The 25,159-nt window shown below is 39.8% G+C and overlaps 1 protein-coding gene across 4 annotated transcripts in view; it reads left to right on the forward strand.

Annotated features, from left to right (window-relative positions):
* myo6a (myosin VIa) overlaps positions 1-24,300 on the forward strand; it is a 374,163-nt gene extending 349,863 nt beyond the window's left edge. For all 4 annotated transcript variants that reach the window (XM_041215736.1, XM_041215766.1, XM_041215745.1 and 1 more), the window contains exons 27-35: positions 1,266-1,344; positions 4,557-4,717; positions 4,820-4,861; positions 5,185-5,214; positions 9,778-9,816; positions 14,440-14,543; positions 15,524-15,655; positions 16,516-16,731; positions 22,510-24,300. In XM_041215736.1, the coding sequence (XP_041071670.1) occupies positions 1,266-1,344; positions 4,557-4,717; positions 4,820-4,861; positions 5,185-5,214; positions 9,778-9,816; positions 14,440-14,543; positions 15,524-15,655; positions 16,516-16,731; positions 22,510-22,709 (1,003 nt within the window). In that variant the 3' untranslated portion in view covers positions 22,710-24,300. The remainder of the gene's footprint in view (positions 1-1,265; positions 1,345-4,556; positions 4,718-4,819; positions 4,862-5,184; positions 5,215-9,777; positions 9,817-14,439; positions 14,544-15,523; positions 15,656-16,515; positions 16,732-22,509) is intronic.
* Positions 24,301-25,159: the final 859 nt, after the last annotated feature.

Consider the following 25,159-nt stretch of genomic DNA (forward strand, 5'->3'; position numbering starts at 1 on the left):
AGCTGTATAAAATGCTAGTTAAACCACAGCTGGAGTATTGTGTGCAGTTCTGATTGCCACACTATAGGAAGGATGTGATTGCACTGGAGAGGGTGCAGGGGAGATTCACCAGGATGTTGCTTGGGCTGGACCGTTTCACCTATAAAGAGAGACTGGATAGGCTAGGGTTGTTTTCCTTAGAGCAGAGAAGACTGAGAGAGGATCTGATAGAGGTATACAAAATTATGAGGGGCGCAGATAGGAAGAAACCTTTCCCCTTGGTGGAGGTGTCAATAACCAGGGGGGCATCAATTTAAGGTATGGAGCGGGAGGTTTAGAGGGGATTTGAGGAAAATTTTTTTCACCCAGAGGCTTCTTCAGTATTCATCAGAACTGATGAAGAGTCATACGGACTTGAGACGTTAACTTTGTCTTCCACTCCACAGATGCTGCCAGACCTGCTGAGCTTTTCCAGCAATTTTTGTTTTTGTTTCAGATTTCCAGCATCCGCAGTATTTTGCTTTTAGCTTCTTGAGCATTGTTGGAGCTGCACTCATTCAAGCAAGTGGAGAGTATTGCATCATACTCCTGATTTGTGCCTTGTTGATGGTAGATAGGCTTTAGAAAGTCAAGAGTTGAGTGGCTCACCACAGTATTCACAGCCTATGATCACCTTTTGTAAACATATTATTTATATGGCTTGAACAGGTCATTGATAACCTCAAGATGTTGATCGTGGGGGATTTAGTGATGATGATTTAACCCATCAGTAACCTGAACACTGTCAAAATCTGAGACTTATAGAAGGGTGAGGCATTGGTGCACATTCTCTCTTTCGCTGTCTTTCTCACTCACCCACGCTCCCACTTGCTCCCTTATCTGGATGCCTGAGACCCGTTTCAAGAATGTTGAATTCCCACTGAATACATAAATAATTATGGGGCATATCTTGCTGTGCCTATGAGGCTGAAGAAACCCAAAATGACTTGATTACGTCAGAAGTGTCTGTGACCATTTAATTATATGAATACTGATATATTCATTGGGTACTTAACATTTATTGAATTTGCTACACATTACTTTTAAATTATGAAACTACAAAAAAAAGATTTGCAACTGGTTGTGTTGTGTGATGCCCTAAAAGCAAGTTCTTGCAGGAATTGCTTCAGTAATAACAGAATTTCATGATGTATTTTTACGACGTTACTCTTGTTGATCTCACAATGGCTCCTCATGCTGTGAAGGAGACCTTTGACTTAATCATCTTTCTTTTCTGCTTTTAATAGGAAAGCTGATATGGAGTTGAAGAGGAAACTGGAGGAGGAGGAGAGGAAGAAAGGGGAGGAAGAAAAGCTTCGTTTGCAGGTTTGAATTTTTCCAGATATGAAAAATGGTGCTGGTCAGATTTCAGTCCAGGCATCAAAGATCTTATTGAGTTGATCTAGAGATTCAACAAAAACGACACAAGTTCTAATATTTCTTCACAGACAATGTCAAATAGTTAGCAATATTCATGCTGCACATGACTGGATAGAATGTATTCAGTATAGATTTTGAGTTCAGAAGGTTTGAGCAATGATCTGATAAAATTGTTTAAAACGTTAAAAGGATTTGTTAGGGTAGATACAGAGAAACTACTTTCTCTGATGGAAACTTCAAGAATACAAAGGGATCATGATATTAAAATTAGAGCTAGGTAATTTGGGAGTGAAATCAAGAAGAATTTAATCACGCAAAGGGTAGTAGAAATCTGAAATTCTTTGCCCCTCAACAGCTGGGAGCGCTGAGTCAGAGGTTTAGAACTGAGATCAATAGATTTTTGTTAGTTAAGTGTAGCAAAGGTTAGATAGCTTGGGCAGAAAAATAGAGTTCACGATCTAATGAAATGGCGGAAAAGGCTGGAGGTGCTGAATGTCCTATTTCTTGTTCCTAATGTTCCTATTTTGATCTGAATTGTTAGAGCAGTGTTACTTCAGGCTGTTGGAGAAAGTGGGTAGAATCTTTATCATCCAGAAACCCATTACTCTCCTTCACAGTGTTTCTTTTAAAGTTTTGTCGCTTCCAGGCATGAGCTCTAATAAATAGAAAATCTTTTTGTTCAGCTAGCTTTGCAGGACTGAGTGGACTATGTATCCTTGATCATTTGCTATTTGGAAAGTTCAGTTTGCAGTGACTGCTAGAGAGCGTGGTCTGTCTGAAGGGTAGTTCCTATGGTCCAAATATAGATAAGACAGGTGCTAATACTGAAAGCCTAAGTATAGATTGAGCCAATGGAACATACTAGTAAATTGCATGTGAGTTGTCTAGGTTTTGCATGTTAAAGCGCACATTAAAAAGGGAGTGATAGATGAAACACTGCAATGCATCTGAGTACTGTAGAAGGATAATCTTTACATTATGAAGGTGCTGAATTTGCATAAGGTTCAATTGTCCAGTTTTTCTGATTAGAAAAATACTCTGCTGATCATCTAAATAAAATTAATGTCAGTTTGGAAACTATTTAACTCTTGGCTCACCAGAGATGATGAAATGTTATCTTCCTAGCCCCATTTATAAAAAGAACATGTTTTTGGATGCAGAAGAACAAGAGAATTACAGTAGTTTGGTTCAACTTTGCGTGAACTCCATTGGCACTGCAGACTTGCAGTCTTTGATGAGTTCATCTTTATTTACCATAACTTGTAGTTAAGTTTCAGAGTTACAATCTTGATGATGATACTTTACTTAATATCTTAATTTGATAGAAATTGTGTGCTTGGTATTGAAGTTAGATATTAGTGAAAAGACTTGTGCCTTTCTTTTCCCAGAGAAGTGGTTGCAGTCAGGCTAAAGCTGATTTCTCACTTGTGTTGATCTAGCTTTATCTCCTTGGATGGGTTGCCTGTAACATGTAGGGTGTGCCTCTCAAGTCCTGCATAATTGCCAAAGCCTTCTGCTACATCTGGCACATCTCCTCTCTCCTAGTTTATCCCTCACACATTCTCATACATTTCCATTGTATTTCTTACAGATTTAAAATTTGTATTGCTGAATTAACCAATCAACAAAAATTATTTCTATAGAGCATAATAAAACTTCCTAGAACGTTTCACAGAAGCATTTTGAAGCAAAATTACACACTGAGCCACTTGAGGGGATATTAGGGCAGATGGCCAAAAGCTTAGCCGAAGAGATAGCTCTTAGAAGAAGAAAGAAAGGTAGTGAGGCAGAGAGGTTCTGAGAGAGAATTCCGGAGCTTAGGGCCTAAGCAGCTGAAGGCACAGTCACCAGTGGTGGAACAATTAAAAGCAGGGATGCTCAAAAGACCAGAATTAGATAATTGCAGATATCTGAGATGGTTCTGGGGCTAGAGGAGATTACAGTGATCAGGAGAGGTGAGGGATTTGAAAATAACATGAGAATTTTAAAACTGGAGAGATACTTGACCAGTAACCAACGTAGGTCAGCGAGCAGAGGGATGGTGGATGAACAGGACTCGGTATGAGTAAGGACATGGGCAACAGGATTTTTGATAACCTCAAGTTTATGGAAGGTAGAATGTGGGAGGCCAGACAGGAGGGTATTGAAATAGTCAAATCTAGGGAGTAACAAATCATGAATGAGTGTTTCAGCAACAGGCGAGGCAGGGATGAAGTCAGGCAGTGTTTCGAGCTGGAAAAAGACGATCTTAGTAATTGCACAGATATGAGGCTAGAAACTCATCTTGGGATAAAATATGATACCAAGATTGTGAACAGTCAGATTCAGTCTCAGACTGTTGCCAGGGAGGAGGATGGAGTTGATAGCTAGGCAACAGATTCTGGAGCAGGGTCAAAAGACCATGGCTTCAGTTGACCTAATGTTTAATTGGAGGAAATTCCTGCTTGTCTAGCCTGGATGTCAGATTAGCAGTCTGATAATTCAGCAACAATCAAGACTGCAACATTTCTTTTGCTGAACTTGATGGAATTCCCTGAATTTTAGCTTACTTTCTTTTCCTTTCAGTCTTGGTTTGAACCTCTGAACAACTGTTTTTATGGCCCATTCTGAATAAACTAAGACAAAAGCCATCTTTCACTCATTTACCAGCAGCACTTTCCAAACTAACAACTGCCCAACCTTTGGCCATCCATTCCCACAATACCTATGTTGCTGTTGATTTGTTCAACAACTTTCTCACGTTCACTTTTGTGTACTTATCCCCAGTAAATCTTTCGCTCTCTCCCATCTCAGTCATTTCCTCTGGTAAGGCCCCAATCTTTGCTTGGTATTCAACACCTCCATTGACTTTCTTATACCTTTAGTTCTAATACTGTAGAAACAACTCAACATCTGAAGTTAATAGATTATCAGTTAAAGATCAGTGAATTTGCTTTCTGTAAAAACAAAATATTAAAAAAAATTCAAGGATGCTGGTCTGGCAACCTATCTTTGTCGATATAATCAATTATAAAAGCTTCAAAATAATGAACTCTTGTTCAGGGGATATTGTCCATGTGCTTTGTCATTTGCTTGTCTGTAATGGCACTGAATAACTTCACCAATGGCAAGCGATAACCAAGCAGTTACCTCAGTTTAAACAACTTTGTGTTTTCCAGGCTGCAATGGAGGCTCAGCTCGCTTTAGAGCGTGAGGAGGAAACTCGTAAGCAGGCATTGCTGGAGCAAGAGCGACGTGACCGGGAGCTTGCCATGAGGATCGCACGAAGTGAGTCTGAACTCATCTATGATGAATCACCTATGGACGCAGGAATTAAAAGGTAGGAGGTTAAATGTGTTTTAAAATCCCTTATATTGTTTTTGTCCCCCAATTCCTCTTGTTTGTGCTGGAAGCTTAATAATAAATGTCTTTTCTTCCACAGTGTTGAAGTTAAACACATCCACCCAGTTGCAGTTGCTGCTAAGTATGGATATGTAACCTGCATTTCTATCTTGCACATTTAGTAAATCACCCCTCTGTATATTATTATACTATATTAATTCTAGAATTCTCGCACAGATTCCCATGCAAAGAATTACACAAATTAATAATCAAGATGATTTTATGCTGAGACTTTCTAATCATCATTTTTGCATGAATTCAGAGATTAATTTTAGTCTGAAAGAAATAAAATTAATAGAACTCCAATAAAATGCATGTACAGAGTTACCCCAAGCTGTCTGCTTGTGGGAAGATGTGAGGTCTATGTGCCTAGCAGAATCTAACTAAAGTGTGTTCTATTTCCAGATCTGGTGGACCAGAATCCAAAATGACAATGTATGAGTTTTCTGTTATTTCATTTGTTTTATTTGCACTATTGGGCATTGGTGATGGGGATGTTGTTGACTATGAGAATGGTGATGATACATTTGTCTTCCCTCTTTGCCTTAAAAAAACAAAGTTAAAACTACACTTAATTATTCTTAACCTGACCATTACAATTCAACACTTTTCAATTGATTGTTGCTAGTGTGTGAGAGTTGTTCCTATTTGCTTGCTGTATCAGTGGAAATGACAATGGTTTATAACTATCAAGGATTGCCTGCCTACCTATCTAATTGCTGGCTGAGAGTTTAGGTGGCTTCAATTCAGTTCCTGATGAGTGAGGCCAACAAGTACCTATATTGGGCTAACAGGCAATTAATCGAGTCTGGGAGGATACAAGATGGTGGGTGTGAGAAATGAGAAGTATTGCAACAGTGCACTACTCGGTTCTCTAATGAGAGATGGACTGTGTTACATTATTGGGACTGAATGAAGGAAAGTTTACTTTGCATCAATCTGTTATAGCTAACGTTAGGAATATTTGGTGCTGACTCTTAACATCTGAAATGAAAAGTTTTCCTTTTCCCCCACACTGATACATTTCATTTTGATGTCCAGGAAGACCATAGAAAAGATCATGAATAAGAAAAGTATTCTGAACTAACATCAGTTTAATTTGGTTTAAGTGAAGTAGGATTTGATGGATTGCACACCGCAGATTCCACATTATCTTCTCAATGTAAAAACCTTATTTTAACTCCAACCATCTTGGAAATTAAATCACAATTTCTTAGATCACAGTTTATTTCTATCCTGATATTATCATCTTCATGCTGTACTGCATAGGAGGGGGGTGGTGAGGAGAAGGGTGAGAATGTGTTGCCTCAGATATTTTTGTCATGGGTTACATGTCCCCTCTCCTGCTCCAAATCCTAGAATTGTCACTGATGTCCCCAGTCCTTCACACTGAGATGAACCTCTGCAGTACCTTGCGAACAAGGAGCCAATTTGCACTTCTTTGACCTGCCCAGAGTAAAACTGAAACAAAAGTAAAATACTGTAGATACTGGAAAACTAAAATATAAACAGAAAATGCTGGAAATACTCAGCAGGGTCTGGCAGCATCTATCGAGAGAGAAACGGAGTTAACGTTTCAAGTCTGTGACCTTTCATTGAGTAAAATCCAAACTTGAAACCATGTGTGAAGCTGTTGCATTGTCCACTATCTTTTTCTTTAAAAAAATAGTGGTTGTTTGTCTTATAATAAAAATCTTATGTCTGTCAGCTTATTACATTTCACGTGAAGATTACGCTTATTCTTAACTTCCCACTTGCAACAGTACAGGCGATTAACCAGTCATGATTATAAAAGCTCAGGACATAGGGTCATTCATCAAACATTTCCTCATTAAATTCAGTATGGGCTCAACACCTGTAATACATGGCATTGATCAACAGTGAGGACATTTATAATTGCCAATCCAATCCGAGCCCGCTGAAAAGAGAGATGAGTAACGTTAATGACCAACTCTTCAAATTAATGGAGAGCATTCCATATTTAACTATTGTTACCTGTAGCCTGTAAAGGTCATAAAACACACAATCTGGGCAAAATAATTTGGTAGCAGTTACTCAACTCACAGGGACACTTGCATGGCATTTTTTTTGCTAATTTATGAAACCTCATAATGGGTTCTTTTCCAAGCACAATCTTTTATTAATCCATGCACTGTTGGTATGTTCACAGGAAATAACTATCTCATTCAGCCATAGAAACATACAAAATAGGAGCCAGGAGTATGTTATTTGGCTCTTCAAGCCTGCTCACCATTCATAATGATTGTGGCTGATCCCCTATCTCAATGCCGCATGCCCCTCATGCCCCTTGATGCCTTTAGAGTTCAGAAATCTATTTCCTTCTTAAATATATTCAGCGACTTGGCTTCCACAGCCTTTTGTGGTAGAGAATTCCATAGGTTCACCACCCTATGAGTGAAGAAGTTTCTCCTTATCTCAGTCCTAAATGGCTGGCCTTGTATCCTGAGACTGTAACCCCTTGTTCTAGACCACCCCAGCCAGAGGAAATATCATCCCTGCATCCAGTCTGTCCATCCCTGTCAGAATTTTATGTTTCAATGAGATCTCCTCTCATTCTTCTAAATTTCAGTGAATATAGGCCAACTCGGCCCAATCTCTCCTCATACACAACCCTGCTATCCCAAAAATCAGTCTGGTGAACCTGCGCTGCACTCCCTCTATGGCAAGTATATCCTTTCCTAAGGAGACCAAACCTGCACACATTACCCCAGGTGTGGCCTCACAAAGGTCCTGTACAGCTGCAGTAAGACACCCTTGCTTCTGTACTCAAGTCCTTTCACAATGGAGGCCAACATACCATTTGTGTTCATAACTGCTACAACTGTTCCTATAAGTACTCACCTAAATACTGAAGCGCCAATATTGTTATGATCCCTGTAGAGGCCAATAGCCTTTAAGAAGAAATTCGAACTCCAGTTAAAAGAATAACATGACGAGATTTCGCACTTTAAGGCATACTGTAACAAAAGGCTAAACGCACTATTGACTAAACACTATCTTTCTAGGCAACTTATACATTAAACCACAGAGCAAAGCTTTCCCTTTTTTACTTTTAACATGACCAAAACCACACTTCACTACTGCACTCTACACTGTCCTTGAAATAGACATTCTGTTCTCCTGGCACCAGTCCAAAGTGATTCTTAGCTCCTGGGAGTTTACTTCTGCTTTTCTCCTTTCTCAGCCTAGTAACTTTTAATCTCAGAACTGTCTTTCACTGAGATTTCTTCCCCTGGAGATTCTTCCTCTAGCACAAGCTGGGTGAATCTTCCTTCCTCATTTTAATTCCTCACAAATTTGAACTTTCCAATCTGAGTGCAAAATCCCACCTGCATCCCTGCATGAAGAGCCTTAAATATGTTTGACCTCTAGCTGCTCCCCCTCTCCCAGATCCTGATAGACTAACTTGTCTCAGAGTTTCAGAAATATCTTTGGAAAGCCTTTAATCTGATCTCAATGGTTTCCTAAGGATTCTTCCCATGCCCAAAGCCCAAATCTATGATCGCAAGAATCACATGGGTCTTATATCCAAGTAGAAATGCTGATTAGATATTCGTGAGGCATCACCAACTGACTTCTATCTTGGAAGCAAATGGACATGCTAAAGCATAGCAGGTTACAACCCAATATTCTCAACATCTTCCTGGGACTTCAGAGATTAGCCATCTAACCACTATAAACACAAATGCTACTGCCACTTCTCCAAGTGTGAACACCTTTCACCACATACCCAGCAAAACAAACTGGGCTGCTTTGTCAGGCAGACTTCAGCACAGGTCACATGACCTTCTTCATTTTACCCTAACTTAAGACACAGTTCCAAAAACTAACAATCTTATAAAACCTCATATTTGTAACAATGTTATAATTATATAACTTCCCACATGACAGTGCCTTTATAACTCTAATGCTATTTGTAAAATTGCAAAATAAAGACTAAAAATGAAATTAGCTAAACCTTTCACCTCACTTTGTGTTTTTATATTAATCTTGAATTTTCTTTCTTTCTAGTTAATTTACTCCATATTAACTAAACTTAATTCTCTAACATAAATTTCCTTTATTCCTCTGTCTTAAGACTTCCATTTTTGGAGGGGTTTTTTTGAGGGTTTTCATTAGCTGATAATTTACTCTAAAGGATGCTTTCCAACCAGTTGGAATCCAGATTGTAAATGCTGCGTTGTTTGCATCCAAAACGTATTCACACACATCTGAATCTGGAAAGGTTGCTGCTAATTCGTATACTTAGTGTACATGTCCAAGGGTATGGAAATCAATGGAGTTTCAAATTATCAGCATTCATTATAAAAATACAGCTCTAAAGAAATTGAGCCTCTTCAAAAGATTTTTCAACTTTCCTTTAGATTCAACATACCCCTTTATAAAATGGGCTGTTATGGTGGCAGAGAGAATGGCTCTGATTTGATTAATTGAAACATGTTTTAGAAAAAAAAGTTCTCGTTCTTGTTCAGATTAACCTTTTGTTCCCCATGATACATTATCTTCTTCCATTCCTTCCAGATTCCAGATTTATAGCTAGGCTTTAGAATTCAAGGTCAGTCCTCAAGATGTAAAAGCTGACAATGGTCTGAACATCGAAGAGTTGTACAGGAAACAGTTGCTCTGCAGAAGGGATATGTCTTTTGTTATACCACAGTTACACTTTATTAAAATGCTGCAAAAATACTGAGAACTCTGCTGCCAGTTTTCCTGCTGTTTTCAAACATAATTGTTTCTCCAAACATATCGGGCTTCCCATTTTCTTGATTCATAGCATGTGTGTATAGAACTTCTTTGAGCCATCTTTGAGTGAATTATTGCTTTTTGCTTTTGTGTTATAACTAAATGTTATTGAACTTAAATGCATTTTTCACTTCCTGCTTACTATTAATGTCAAACATTGAATACTTGCCAGAAATGTTCTGATACACAATAATCATATACCGATTACTTATGCGCATACTTGTTATGTTACAGGGAAGAAATGGCCAAGGAAATGTCGGATTATCTGGCTAGGTAGGTAACACATTACTGCTTAAAATGTGCATTGAAATATCAATAGCTCACCTTAGTATATATTGAAATATCAACAGCTCATTGAAGAACCACTTCCTGCAGCTTTGTGCAGCATGGATTTACGAAAGGGAAATCATGCTTGACAAATCTACTGGAATTTTTCGAGGATGTAACTAGTAGAGTTGATGAGGGGGGCGCCAGTGGATGTGGTTTATTTGGACTTTCAGAAGGCTTTCGACGAAGTCCCACATAAGAGATTAGCGTGTAAAATTAAAGCGCATGGGATTGGGGGTATTGTATTGAGATGGATAGAAAACTGGTTGGCAGACAGGAAACAGTAGGAATAAACAGGTCTTTTTCCGAATGGCAAGCAGCGACTAGTGGGGTACCACAGGGATCAGTGCTGGGACCTCAGCTATTCACAATATATATTAATGATTTAGATGCGGGAACTAAATGTAATGTCTCCAAATTTGCAGATGACACAAAGCTGGGTGGCAGGGTGAGCTGTGAGGAGGATGCAGAGATGCTTCAGTGTGATTTGGACAAGCTGAGTGAGTGGGCAAATGCATGGCAGATGCAGTATAATGTGGATAAATGTGAGGCTATCCACTTTGGTAGCAAAAAAGGGAAGGCAGATTATTATCTGAATGGCTATAAATTGAGAGCGGGGAATGTGCAACAAGACTTGGGTGTCCTCATACACCAGTCACTGAAGATAAGCATGCAGGTACAGCAGGCGGTAAAGAAGGCAAATGGTATTTTGGTCACTGTAGCGAGAGGATTCGAGTACAGGAGCAGGGATGCCTTGCTGCAATTATACAGGCCTTGGTGAGACCACGCCTGGAATATTGTATGCAGTTTTGGTCTCCTTATCTGAGGAAGGATGTTCTTGCTATAGAGGGAGTGCAGCGAAGGTTTACCAGACTGTTTCCTGGGATAGTGGGACTGATATATGAGGAGAGATTGAGTCAATTAGCATTATATTTGCCGGAGTTCAGAAGAATGAGGGGGGAATCTCATAGAAACCTATAAAATTCTAACAGGACTAGACAGGGTAGATGTTCCCGATAGTGGGGGAGTCCAGAACCAGGGGTCACAGTCTGAGCATGCAGGGTGGACCATTTAGGACTGAGATGAGGAGAAATTTCTTCACCCAGAGAGTGGTGAGCCTGTGGAATTCGCTACCACAGAAAGTAGTTGAGACCAAAACATTAATCCCTTTCGTCCCAAGAGCTACATCTAGCTCCTCCTTGAAAAGATACAAAAGATATGGGGAGAAAGCGGGAGCGTGCTATTGAGTTGGATGATCAGCCATGACCATAATAATGGTGGAGCAGGCTCGAAGGGCCAAATGGCCTTCTCCTTTTGGCCCATTTTGATTCCTTCCCCCCCACCCCACCCCCACTAGGGCCATATGTCACTTGCTTGTCCTGCTTGCTACCCTTAATGTCCCCATTAGCACATTCCTTACATAATATCACCACCGTCAACACCTCTTTGTCCTTTTGTCTGTGATATCTTTGGCAATCTCCTCTTTGCCTCCACCTATCACTGGCCCTCTATCCAGCTCTACCTGTCCCACCTCCCTCTACCAGCTTATATTTCACCTCTTTTCTCTATTTTCTTAGTTCTGATGAAGAGTCAAACGGACTCGGAATGTCAACTGTGTTCCTCTCCACAGATGCTGTCAGACCTGCTGAGTTTTTCCAGCTATTTTTGTTTTTGTTTCAGATTTCCAGCATTTGCAGTATTTAGCTTTTATTTTAGTGTATAATTGGGGTAGACCTATTTCTGGGCTGTGGCTTTTTGGAAAGTGCAGATGTGACTTTACTGATCGGTTGATTAGATATACAGCTTTATACTGTTGTCCATTGTTACTTGTAAAGGAAACTGCAATGTGCTGCCGGAGCACTTGAACGTTGGGCTAAAAGGGCATAATCAACTAACTTTTAAAGATTTCTTTTGCTCCCAAAACATTTTGCGAACCTCCTGATTTTTTTTTTCAAAATGGTAAAAATAATTTTCCAGCTACTATGACATTGTGCACAAACACAATTGACATCTTGGTGAAGAGCTTGAGCTCCTGACCCTTGCCTGATGTGTGCACAGGGAGAGACAACTGAATAATTAGTTTACTCAGAGATAGAACGATTAGTTTGTAGTTCATGACAACAGAATCTGAATTTGTAAGATTCATTCCCATAAATGTTATCAAGCAACTTGAGTTTTTCCCCAGTAAAGAATTTATTGTTCTTGGTGTAATTTTAAAATTCTGCAACCGACTACTCTTGTACTTTTGTAATGGATACAAATGTTACTGGATCTGATCTTTCTCATTGTAGCTGCTGACTTCTTTTGGGGTTGTCACATCTTAAGGTACTGAACTAGGGTGAATCATGAGTCTCTGCTTTTGGCCCAGTGATTTCATAGAATCTTACAGTACGTGCCCATTGTGCACATGGCGGCTCTTTGAAAGAGCTACATAATTAGCACCACTCCCCTGCTCTTTTCCCACAGCAATTATTTTTCATTTTCAAGTATATATCCAATGCCCTTTCCACTCATCTTTTCAGGTAGAGCATTTGTTTTTTTTTAAATGGAAAATTTCAATCAAAGATTTAGTTTCCTAAAGGTGTGAGAGCTCCATTAATGGCAAAGTGAAAGTAGGAGCTGCCTCATCAGGCACTTCGTGAACTTTGCTTTTTTTGTGTTTATTGGCTTTAGAAGTTCAACTACTAGGAAGTGCATTTGGATAAAGGTTTATATATAGGTCTGGGTTTAATGGGTATTGGATTGACTCTTCCCTTATTTGACTTAATAGTGGCAATACTTTTCTCTTTCCATTTTCCCTGGGTATACAGAGCATAGGTCATCTGTGGGAAATATAAGTTTGCCTCCTGTCTGTTGCTTCAAGGATGGATCAAGGAAAGGCAGTGCAGCTTTCAAAGTTCTCCTGAAATCTAAGTTCCATAATAAGACAGGGAAAACCTTGGACGTGTAGGTATTCTGCTGTTGCCAAATCTGCTCACATTGTAGCCTGAGCAAATTTTGTACAATGGGAACCAGACTTGGTGCTTTTAGAAATGTGTAAAAGTGCATCAGCTGGCTCATTGTTGCGAAATGAGCAACACAGAAGCAATGCAGTGGATCACATAAATCTGTCAAGTGCATTACTACAGTGCTCTTGACATGGTACAGGAAAGAGACTTAATTGCTACAGATTGTTCAGACGGTCTGAGCCTAAACTCCAAAAGCTGAGAACAGAGGAGCTAATTTGAGTAAATCCATAGGATTTAAACAAAATAAGGTTAGAATGGGATAACCTTCGTTGCAACAAATCTCTTTATTGTCAGTGCTCCTGGTTAAACTTATTTTACCATTTGATAAAGCTTCAGCCTCTCTAGTTGCTATTTATTTGTGTTTAGTGTCCTGAAAAGCAGAGCCCAGCTTAGCACTAAAATGGAGAAATTCTGTTTACTGGAAGTATTACTGCTGTTGAATGGATATGACATTGAACTAGAGCCTGCCCACCCCACCACCAATTCAGGTGGCTGTTATGAATACTACTGTGTATTTGAAGAGCAGGCTGTGGAGAGAGAGGGGGATTTGTCCTCACCAGTACTCATCTCTTAAACAGCACCACCAAAGAAGAATAACTGACTATTCATCTCACGGGCATTCATAAAATCTTGTTGTGTAGGCCAACTCAGCACTTCATAGTAACCTAGTGTTTTTAGAACCACTTTTGAGATAGTTCTGAAATATGAGAAGTATATTAATGCAGACTCTTCTCTTTAATGAAGAGACCAAAGTTTACCTTCTTCATGTATATGAGACTATGAAGCCAAGATTCAGTTTTTAACATCCCTCTTTTCTATGGTTTTGGATTATCTTTGGTCTCTTTCATTTTGTATTCATTCCTTTGAGGTGATTTTATGGTTTACATTTTAATGCAATATTAAATCTCTGGCAGTCAAACGTGGAGACTTTGGTACCCAATTGAAGATGTTCTAGAGGTAGGTAGGGAACTAAAAGGGCGAGATTATGTCTGGCTTGTGGTGGATTCACTCAGAAGGACCACATGGTGGTTTGTTGGGGAGGCAGAATTTCTCTAATATCTGGCAGAGAGTACAACCAGATCAATGGACATATCTATATCCAAATACACAAAATTGAGTTTTTGGACTTTCAAACTTGAACTTCAAATCTATCAAATGCTGTTTTGCACAACACATTGGTCTCCCTCATTGGTTAGACCAACTTCAGTATATATTGAGAGTTGTGGATGATAGAAATCTATATTATTACATTTTACATCAGCTGTATCATGAACAAAATTTGTTGCAGATTCTCTTTATTTCCTGTGTTTAATAAATCATTAACAGATAGATATGGAGAGTAGGCCTGTCACCTCTGGTTGGAGACATATCTGGAGGTGTGATTGCAAGGCATTCTCACCCTGTGATGACATGCCACATGAACAAATAAACACTCCACTCCCTTTGAAATTAATTTTTAATGTCTACCTTAATAGTCAGCTCTTCCCCCATTGTCTGTGGATTATATGCTAAGTTGTCTTCCCCTGCCAAGTTGTCTCACTGCCCTTCCTCTTTCCAACAGAAGTCCTGAAGTCCAGGCTACCAAGGCTGCTGCTGGCACAAAGAAATATGATCTCGGCAAATGGAAATATGCTGAACTGCGAGATGTCATCAACACCTCCTGTGGTAAGAAGCACTCAGCCTGTCAAATTTGTCCCACTGGCTTCAATTCATGGCACAAGTCTATTCAAAGCCTGTTCAAGCCTTTTAATTTGGGACAGTGGCGTCCACCTAGAGATAGAATTATGTCTTTCTATTTATTTAATATTGATATGGATTGTCATTTAGTCAGTATTATATAGTAACTGGACCATGGCTTGAGCTTAGGGTGGTTCAGTCATCTAGGTTGCAGAATGTGGGCACATTCTTCAGGAGACATAGTTCATGTTGTTTCAGTCTGAAACCATCGATGATCACAGATCAAAAGTTAGACAAAGAAGAGTATGGCTGAATGATGTGATGGAATGGGCTGATGCAATGGTCATGTGCAGAAGCCAGAAAATATGGTTTGCATTGGCTACTAACTTCCAAAGGAGATATGGCCTTAAAGAGGGAGAGTTTATATAAAGACAAGGTAAACACAGTGTGGAGGATCTCTCTCTAGCTCTGGACAGAATGATCCTGCTGAGAACTCCAGATTTAATTACTGTCTACAAAGAAATGCTCACAGATTCACAAGTGAAATACAGCAGTTCATAAGATTTGGCAGTAACCCTCAGTAACTTCAATTTTCATCTCTGTTCTCTTTGCTTTCTCTTTTCTGAATTTACTGACTTTACTAATGACGACAGTGCCTTGGCTGTTACTTATTTAATCTATTCTGTATATTTTTCCTCCTATATCACAGCCACAAAGTGGCTGGCTGAGAGGATAAGCAGTAATCTGACATTTTGTTAATGTTACCATGTAATTAGGCTAGGTGAGAACTATGAGTCTCCTGACTTTGGGAAAATTCTTCTTTAATTATTGCTGTTTCTGGAAATGATCAACAAGAAAAATCTCCCTCATGGGGTTTCAGTGAAGAATGTGAGAAACATTCAAGACATATGTCCCGAGTCCTTCTTTGAAGAATCTGATTATACTCAACCATGTTATGTTAATTGCAGATATTGAACTGTTGGCAGCCTGCAGGGAGGAGTTCCATCGGCGACTGAAGGTTTACCATGCCTGGAAGTCCAGGAACAAAAAGCGCAACGCCGAAGCAGAACAACGTGCTCCAAAATCAATCACTGATTATGGTAAGGACAAGAGTAACAGAACAAAAAATGATAATGTTGAGAGATCTGAATGTATCAGTGCGTAGGTTACATTTACACGTGTGGCTTTTTGATCACTGGTTTGTATATCTTCTGGACCTGCTCCTCTCCCTGTTTTTGGACTTCCTGCTCTGCTTGCTTCCCCATGTTCCCTCAGTGTTCCTCCTTTGGATCTGTATCAGGGAAGTTTTCCCCAGTGTCCTGGCCAACATTTATCTCTCAATAAATAACACTTTAAAAGAGAAGAAAAAAAATCTGCTCCTTATCACATTGGTGTTTATCAGGTGAAAAAAATGGCACTTAGCCTTTCCTACACTACAGTAGTGACTACACTTTGAAAGAACTTAATCGACTGGAAAGCTTTGACTTTGGAACATCCTGAGATCATGAAAAGTGCTTGATAAATGCATTTTTTTCTTTCTTGTGTTAACTTTTCTTATAGAAAATGAATGGTTTTCACACCAGTTGTTGGTCATCTCTTTTGTGACTATACCTTTGTAAAGCAGCTTGGGACAGTTTTCCTATGCTAAAAACAAAAACAAAAACAGAATTACCTGGAAAAACTCAGCAGGTCTGGCAGCATCGGCAGAGAAGAAAAGAGTTGATGTTTCGAGTCCTCATGACCCTTCGACAGAACTTCCTATGCTAACACTATTTTTAAAAAAATGTTGTTAAACATAGCTTGAAAAACATGCAATTGGTATTGTGGGATTGAGCAAGCTGAGAAGTCTGAAGACTCTACATTATTGAAGATTTTGGTCACTTGGTTATAGCTGCCGGTTTAATTCTGAAGTCTATGCCTGATCCATATTCTCATGAATTTTTTTTTTGATTTGCAACAGCTCAGCAGAATGCCCCACAACTGCAAGCCAGGCAGCAGGAGATTGCTCAGAATCGGACGCAGCGCTATTTTCGCATCCCATTCATCCGCCCGGCTGACCAGTACAAGGAGCCCCAGAACAAGAAAAAAGGCTGGTGGTATGCCCATTTTGATGGACCGTGGATTGCACGTCAAATGGAACTACACCCAGACAAAGCTCCCATACTACTGGTAGCTGGTAAGTACACCTCCTTAATAATTTTTGACATATCTTTCTATGAACTGTATGTGTGAACATTGTGTATTCCTAGCTTTTGCCTTTGACCTTTTTATAGCAAAACTTCATCACTAATCCATTTGACATATAAAGAAAATGTTAAAATAAGACCAGATGTTACATAACAGCCTAATGGCAGGCTGTTTCTTTCCTCCCTCAGTAGTAGATTTTTCCCCTCCCCCTCCCCATCTCCCTTTTAGCTTGCTTCCTCTTAAAATGTTCTTCAAAACCTATCTCTGTACAAGCTTTTAGCCACATGTCCTGATAGCTCCTTACATGACTCAGTGTCAAATTTTATTAGATTATGCTTCTGTAAAGCACCTTGGGATGTTTTACAACATTAAAGATGCCACGTAAATGTAAGTTCTTGTTGAAGCTACTGGCTTATGTTGAGATACAGTTCCACTTGCAATGGTAAGCTTTCTGGTATCAAAATAAGGGGATTCTGTACGTGTGAGCCTGGGAAGGAGGGGGCATTGAGCTACTTGACTTCATTGGGAAATCATGACCAAGCATAACCCTGACTTGATCTCCCCATCCACAATTTGATGCATGTTTAACTTGCTGAGCAGGAAAGCTGTCAGAAATGGGAATTTTAAAACTTCCACCTTCTAGCTGAGGAACAGTGAGGGCAGTTGAAATACCTCTCCATCTGCCCGACACCATCCCTCACCCCACTACCTGAGAACAGCTGACCAGGGGTCAAAGCAGAGAGGTTCCTGAATCTTACATCTAGTACCGCAGAAGGTGGTGCATTTACAAACAAGCATTCAAACAATGCTGGACAGGAAAGACCCCTGATCCATCCAGAACATCCCATACAATAGTGATACCTTTTGTGTATCTCAATATATACATTCCTCACTCCACCCAAAAACCATTTAATCTCTTGGGAAGGGCAAAAGACTTGATTTTAACACCAATATCAACTTTGGGGGTGGCAGGGGAAATCTGGGACATACCTCTCTGGCCACCAGCCTACATAAACTGTCAACTTGGACACAATATGTGCCCTTTGTCATCATCTAAATCATGATCAGATCACCACTAAGTCTAAGCTTCCCTAAGCTGTAATACCCCAACTCTTTCAGTCTATCTTGATAACTAAGATGCTTTAAACTAATACAGTTACTTCCTCTTTTCCCTTTCTAAAACCTCAATGTCATCCACTATATAAGGAGACTAAAACTGGGCACAGTATTCGCACTGAGGCCTGACCACAGTCTTGTCCAAGGACAAAATAGTATTCAAAAAGCAAATGTTGGAAATCTGAAAAAAAGACAAACAGAAATTGCTTCAATTACTCAGCAGTTTATGGCAGCATCTATGGAGAGAAACAGAGTTAACAACATAATAGTATGTTTGTCTTATGGTCAATTGTCCTATAAATGCACCTCTCTCTCAGCTCATACTTACGTTCTCATTTTTGATGAAGCATGGATTTGATATGACAAGCTATTTGTATCCTTGAAATTTAACATGGGAGAGCCTTTTCAGTGCCAGTCAAAGAACAAGTGTACTGTAACATGTTTAGCATAAGTAAAAATATTAATTCAAAAAATGAGGATGAAAGTTTTGTTTTTATTGGCATCACTCTCTGTGCTCTAGCTATCTATCACTTAACATCAATGCTTAGAGACCTTTGCATTAAAATGCAAAGAACACTTTCTTTGTCCATCTTCTTTAATGCTTTTTCCTGAAGGGTAGGTATGTATTATTCACTCTGTTCTCATATATAACACTGCACTCTTCCAAAATAAACACAATTTTCCAGTCAAGAGCCCAACCTCCCAACATGTAAATGCCCACCTGAAGTTGTAGAGTATCGTTTACAGTCCTAACACTCTTCATCTCATCTATAAATGTTCAGATTGTGCAAGCACTGCCAATATCTAGATCATTAATAAAAATGGTAAAGAGCAAAGGTCCCAACACCAGTACTTGCTGTCACCAGTCTCCAAACAGATCAGCATCCACCTATAACTGCTTTGTGCCTATGTCCTTTTTGTGTCCTTAATCCAGTTCAATATATCACCACAAATACCTGGGGCTTCACTCTTGTAGAGGATCCTCATGTGGTACCTTGTCAAGGCACTTTTTGGAAGTCTATATAGACTGGACTTCCTTTGTCCATAATTTTAGTGACGTGTTCAAAAATTTATTCACCTGTGAAACATGACATTTTTGACCTCCTCCTGAAGATTCTAACTTTACAGATGCCAATGTTCAGTCAATTCAATTCACTCCACATGATATCAGGAAACAGCTGAAGGCACTGGATACCACATAGTCTCTGGGCCCTGACAATATCTCGGATGTACTGAAAACCTGTGCTCCAGGACTAGCCATACTCTAAGCCAAGCTGTTCCAGTATAGTTATACACTGGCATCTACCTAACAATATGTAAAAAAAAAAAAAAATTTGCCTTGTTATGGTATGTCCTGTCCACAAAAAGAGGGCAAATCCAACACATCTATTTTTGCCGATCAGCCTATCTCAATTGTCAGCAAAATGATGTAAGATGTCATCAACAGTACTATCAATATTACTCCGTAATAACCTGCTCACTGATGCTCAGTTTGTGTTTTATCAGAGCCTCTCAGTTCCATTCCTCATTACAGCTAAAGCTGAATTTCAGAGGTGAGGTGGGAGTGACTGCTCTTGAAATCAAGGCAGCATTTGACAATGTGTGGCATCAAGGACCCCTTGCAAAGTTGAAATCAATGCAAATAAAGGAGAAAACTCTCCATTGGTTGGATTCATGCCTAGCACAAAGGAAGATGTTTGTGGTTATTGAGAGCAACTGCCTCAGCCCTAGGACATAGATGCAAGGGTCCCTCAGGGCAGTGTGCTAGCCCCGACCATCTTCAGCTGCTTCATCAATAACCTTCCTTCCAAAATAAGGTTAGAAACGGGGATGTTTGCTGATGATTGCGCAATGTTTGGTAAAGGTTGAAGCTCTTCAGATACTGAAGCAGTCCATGCCCCCAGGCAGCAAGACCTGGACAGCATTGAGGCTTGGGCTGATAAATGGTAAGTAACCTTCGTGCCTCTCAAGTGCCAGGCAATAACTATCTCCAAAAAGAGGGAATTGTAATTAATCTCTTCTTGACATCCAATGGCATTACTATCGCTGAATCCCCCAGTATCAACATCCTTGGCATTAGCATTGACCAGAAACTAAACTGGACCAGCCGCATATACTATGTTTAGAGGCTGGGAATTCCGATGTGAGTAATTCACCTCCTGACACCCAAAGCCTGTGATGAAACGCTCTCCACTTACCTGGACGATTGCAGGTCCAACAACACTCAAGAAGGTTGACTTGATCAGCACCCATTGACCACTAGCATCCAATGGCGGGAGTGTGTACCATCTACAAGATAAATTGTAGCAACTCACCAAGGCTTCTTCAATGGCACCTTCCAAACCAATGATCTCTACCACCTAGAAGGACAAGGGCAGCAGATGGCATGGGAACACCACCACCTGCAGATTTCTTTCCAAGTCGTACACTGTTCTGACTTGGAAATATATCACCATTCCTTCACTGCCACTGGGTCAAAACCCTGGAACTCCATCCCTGAAGCACTTTGGATGTACACCACATGGACTTCAGATCAAGAAGGCGGCTCACCACCACCTCACAAGGGCAGTTAGGGATGGGCAATAATGCTGGCCCTGCCAGCGACTCTCTCATCACATGAATATTCGACCCTAACGTTTACCTCTCGATGATTCCTTCAATTATCTTTCCAATTACGGATGTCAATCTAATAGGCCCATAGTTACCCAGTTCCATCTCGTCATCTGTTTTAAAGATGAGGGAACTATGGGAACAGTCCCAGAGTGCAATGAGCTGCTAAAAATTATGGGAGAGACACAGCACATGTCCCATCTGAGCACTCTCGTGGATATTTTCCAGCCTTGCTGCTCTATTTTCAGATTCCTAATTTTATTTTAAACAATATGTTCAAATCTGTCAGTATTAGTTTTATTATTACCGTTATTATTAAATGCTAACATTCAAGCGTAGTCTTCAACGGTAAGACTGATGCAAAGTATTCATTTAATCTGCCATATCCAGTGAGTCTTTCACAACTGCCCTTGAACATCCTTCAATAGCCCAAAACAGCCTTTGACTACTCACTGTTCACATAACTGAGGAAGCTTTTCCATTACCCTCACAATTGCCGATGATCCTTGTTTCCATTCTTATTTTAGCTGATCTAATAACAACCTTCATTTTTTTTGTTTTCCTGATATTTAACTCTACTTGGTTGAGCATTAAATGCCTTTAATTTGTAGAAACATTTGTTTGCATCTTATTTGTCTTTATACACAGCCAGTCAGCCACCATATTGTCTTTCACACAACACTACGGTGAGTCCTCATTCAAAGTTGTAATTGTTTCCTGAAAAGTGTGACTTAAAGTGAAATGACTTTAAGTGGATCAGATTTTCTCATTTAAACCAATGTAAAAGCTGTCGCTAGGTTCTGTAGGATCTTTTTCATCAGAAAAAAGCATTAAAGCATTACACTTGGTAAGTTGAAACACTTTGCATTGCTAAGCTCCTATATTGGCAAATTAAACAATTTTTAAAATAAATGTAAATATATAAAAGAAATATGCCATCTTTCTACTCACCTCCTGCTTGCTGCCATTCCTGCTCACCACTGATCCTGTTTGCCGAACTTCCCACTTGCCACACGTCCCACTCCCTGACCCTCCTGGTTGCTGTGAACCCTTTCTCTTGTTCACTCTCTGGTTTGCAGTTCTGTCACTCCCTGATCCTCCCTTTGGCTGCTGACCCTCCAATTTGCAGCCCCTTTTGCTTCCTCACCCTCCCTGTCACTGGAGACCCCCTGATTCACAGCTTCTGACCCTCCCAGTTGTTGTGGACTCTCCTTGCCGAACCTCCCGCTCCCCACCTCTCTTGCTCACCACTTCCCTCACCTGAACCATAACTGTGGGTGAGGGCCCTGGAGATGAGTGGCAAGAGGTTGGAAGAGCAGTTTCAACTTGCTGGAAGTAAGCTGCAAACTGGAGAGGAGGCAATAGGGTGGGCCAGGGAGCGGCAGAGGCCGCAAACTGGAGGGTTGGTGGTGAGCGGGAGGGTCGTGGAGTGGCAGAGACCACTCCAAAAATGGTACCAGTTGGATCATGGGGCCTAATGTCAGACCTGGCTTGAAATTACTTTAAACGAAACTTGCAATGCTAAATGTGAATATGAGGCTCATTTACTGACTGATGTTAAGGTGGAATGACTTAAATTGGAGCAACTTAAAACAAACTTACTGTACTTTCTTTTGACTTTCAGTGCATGTTTATTTTCCATATTTTAAAATCTCATTCTTAAAAGCTTTCCAGTTGCATTCTACATCGGTGTCATCATTATCCAGTCAGGTTAGCCAATTAATCCATTGTTTTCAATACCTTCAGTTCTCCCAACCAAATTAATGTTATGATCACTGTTGCCCAGATTTTCTCTCACATGGAGGCTCGACACAAGGTCAGGTTCACTGCTAAACATTAGATGTAAGATGATTATCCCTGGTTACTCACTGTAAGAGATGCTTTTGCATGTGATTTATTGTCATATGAAAGTATGTTCAAGGCCTTGAGAGCCTTGTGTTACTGCTCCCAAAATTTCCTGCATCTGGCATTCCTGTAGTAAAGGGAAAGGCTTTCTCCCCTTCCTGCTGATTTCCTTGACTTCTCACGATTTATGTTTTAGGTAAGGATGACATGGAGATGTGTGAGCTGAGCCTGGATGAAACAGGGCTCACTCGGAAGCGTGGAGCTGAGATCCTACCACGGCAATTTGAAGAGGTGTGGGAGCGCTGTGGTGGAGTCACATATCTGCGTAATGCAATCGAGAGCAAGCAAGCCAGGCCCACCTATGCCACAGCAATGCTGCAGAACCTTTTGCATTAGAATGTGTTACAGTTTCTGTCCTTATTAGAGAGAGCTTTATAGAAAAAAAGACTTGTGAATGGATCGAAGGGAAAAATGCTTTTCCTTGGCGAATATAAATCTCAGAGCTTGAAATAAATGTTTTTTAACTTCCAGAACTCATAAGCACTATGCTATGCAATGGAAATGACTAAAACCAATCAAGTAAAATTAGGAATAATATTTAGTGACAGTATCCCTAATTCCTTAAAATTGTGTGGTTAGCAATCAAAACTGAACGATATCTAAAGTGAATCATTGTTTAGTCAAAGGTTTCTCGGTGATATTTACAAGACTAGGCAAAGAATGAAGGTGGCTGATTTGTATGATAGTTCTTTCAAAATAATATCTGTTGGGAAGCATTATGATATCCTGGAGTAGTTTAAAAATCTGCAATTTTGATTGAATAGTGGGATATTATTTAATTATTGCTTGGTGAGAGACCTTAATGTGAACAGTTACTATTCCCCATAACCAACATTTTATAAACCCCAGATCAGTAAGTTTAATACTGATATAGCATTTCACAGCTGGATTATAAAGTTTTACTTGAAGGTTGCAGCTTTCAGGAACTATTAAATAACCTGCGACCTTTTATAGATTCTTTAACTCTAGTGGGTCCTGATATTAGGTTCTTGCAGGAAATTATTTCAAGCCCTGCAATTTCAAATAAACATAATCATGTTGTACCTATTTGACATGAATGGATTTTGTTAATTGTAGAGCTTTGTTTTGTTAATTTCTAATTTTTGTGCTGTTACTTTTGTGTGGTGAAGTCTTTTTTGTGCACTCTGATAACTGAATACTTGGACCATCTATAAACACTGTTTTTGCAGTGAAATGATGTCTTAACATTGGTTATTTAACATGTTGGGGTGTATCTTCTCCAGCTTCTCATGAAGGAAGCATGGTCCTTGAGGATTGAGCAGGGGCACAACTTTTTCTGAATATCTGCCAGTGCATACTGATCTCACTACACCCGCCCTGCCCCCCCGATCATTCTGGCTTACTTAAAACCATACATAGAAATTCCTTCCTGATGAGGTTAATGGTGACAAGTTGGCTTTTTTTAAGGGGATTAAGTAAAACCAACTTCCAGGTCTGAAAGATAGAGCCTGTTGGCTCCTTGTGTACAATGTTTATTCTTTCATAGCTGCTGAATTTAAAAGAAAACACAGAATCTGTGCAGATGGGATTTATGTCAACTGGGCTAGAACAGGGGAGTGAAAAAAGGGTCAGCCTCAGAAAGCTGGCCAGTGTAACCCTGCACTGCATGGCAGTTGTAGTTTTTGTGGGACCGTATTATCCCAGCCTATGTTTGACAAAGTCTAACTCAATAACTGACTATGGTGTGGAAGTTGCTGTAAAGACTGGTTATTTATTTATGATTTCAAATGTGCAAGTGATTCTCTAAAACTGATCTGCAAGTCCTGCCTGGAAAGAGTTGATGTTTTCATGATACTTCCTGAATCACTTGGACCAAGTCTCTTAAGATTTACAGTTTTACCATTTGATTTTGAATTATCTGTTTTCAGCTGGTGAGATGCAGAAAATAAACACATTCCATATCTAATGTCTTGGGGCATCTTTATGCTTTCATCTCTTCACTGATGGTGCTAGCTCTTCTAGTTAAATATTTATTGTATCATGTTTGAAGCCAAGAAGAGGTTTGAATATCTAGCACATCTTACGCTTTTCTGTTGAATGTGTGCTGTTTGATAACATTGTCAGTGACCCCTTTCATCACTCAGTGGATGACTTGGCTCCATGCAGGTCTACTCCCATTAATAATTTAAGTTAATTCATTAGTTAATCAGATTTGTAGCACACAAAAAATACTATTGTGTTTAACTCTATACTCATTATTCCAAAGTTAATTTCTCTTTGGAGTATGTGAGCTGAAAAGTTCTCTCACTGTCCTGAGCCTTGTTAACCGTTTCATGTTGTGCTGTAGTTGATAACTACAGGTGTTGCGATATCATGCCATACATGACGTCTGATACAAGCCATTCTTGTCTTTCAAGTGATCTTATCAAAAGATCTGTGGGTGTCTGAGGATTTTTTCTCCCCTCTCTCTGCATAGTCCGCATGTCTTGGGTAGTGTCCAGGCTCCCATATGTGGATTCCTTATTGTTCAGTATTTTACTTTAGAAGACCTTTTGTTTCCCAAAAATGACCAATATTCTGCCTGAGTCTGTTTTTTCAAAATGATTCCAAATCGGTAGAACAGTACTGTTGGACTGACAGGTCTTGTCTATGTGTAAATTTTACTTCCTCCAAAACAATTTCTTTTTCCTTGATACACTGTAACTACCTAGACTATATTCCTCTTTTAATGAAAATTTGACTTCCACACTAGACCCCATTCATGGGATGTGGGTTTTGCTGATTGGGACGGCATTTATTGCCCATCCCTAGTTGCCCTTGAGAAG

This window comes from Carcharodon carcharias, chromosome 2, assembly GCF_017639515.1.
Source record: "Carcharodon carcharias isolate sCarCar2 chromosome 2, sCarCar2.pri, whole genome shotgun sequence".
Classification (NCBI taxonomy): Eukaryota; Metazoa; Chordata; class Chondrichthyes; order Lamniformes; family Lamnidae; genus Carcharodon; species Carcharodon carcharias.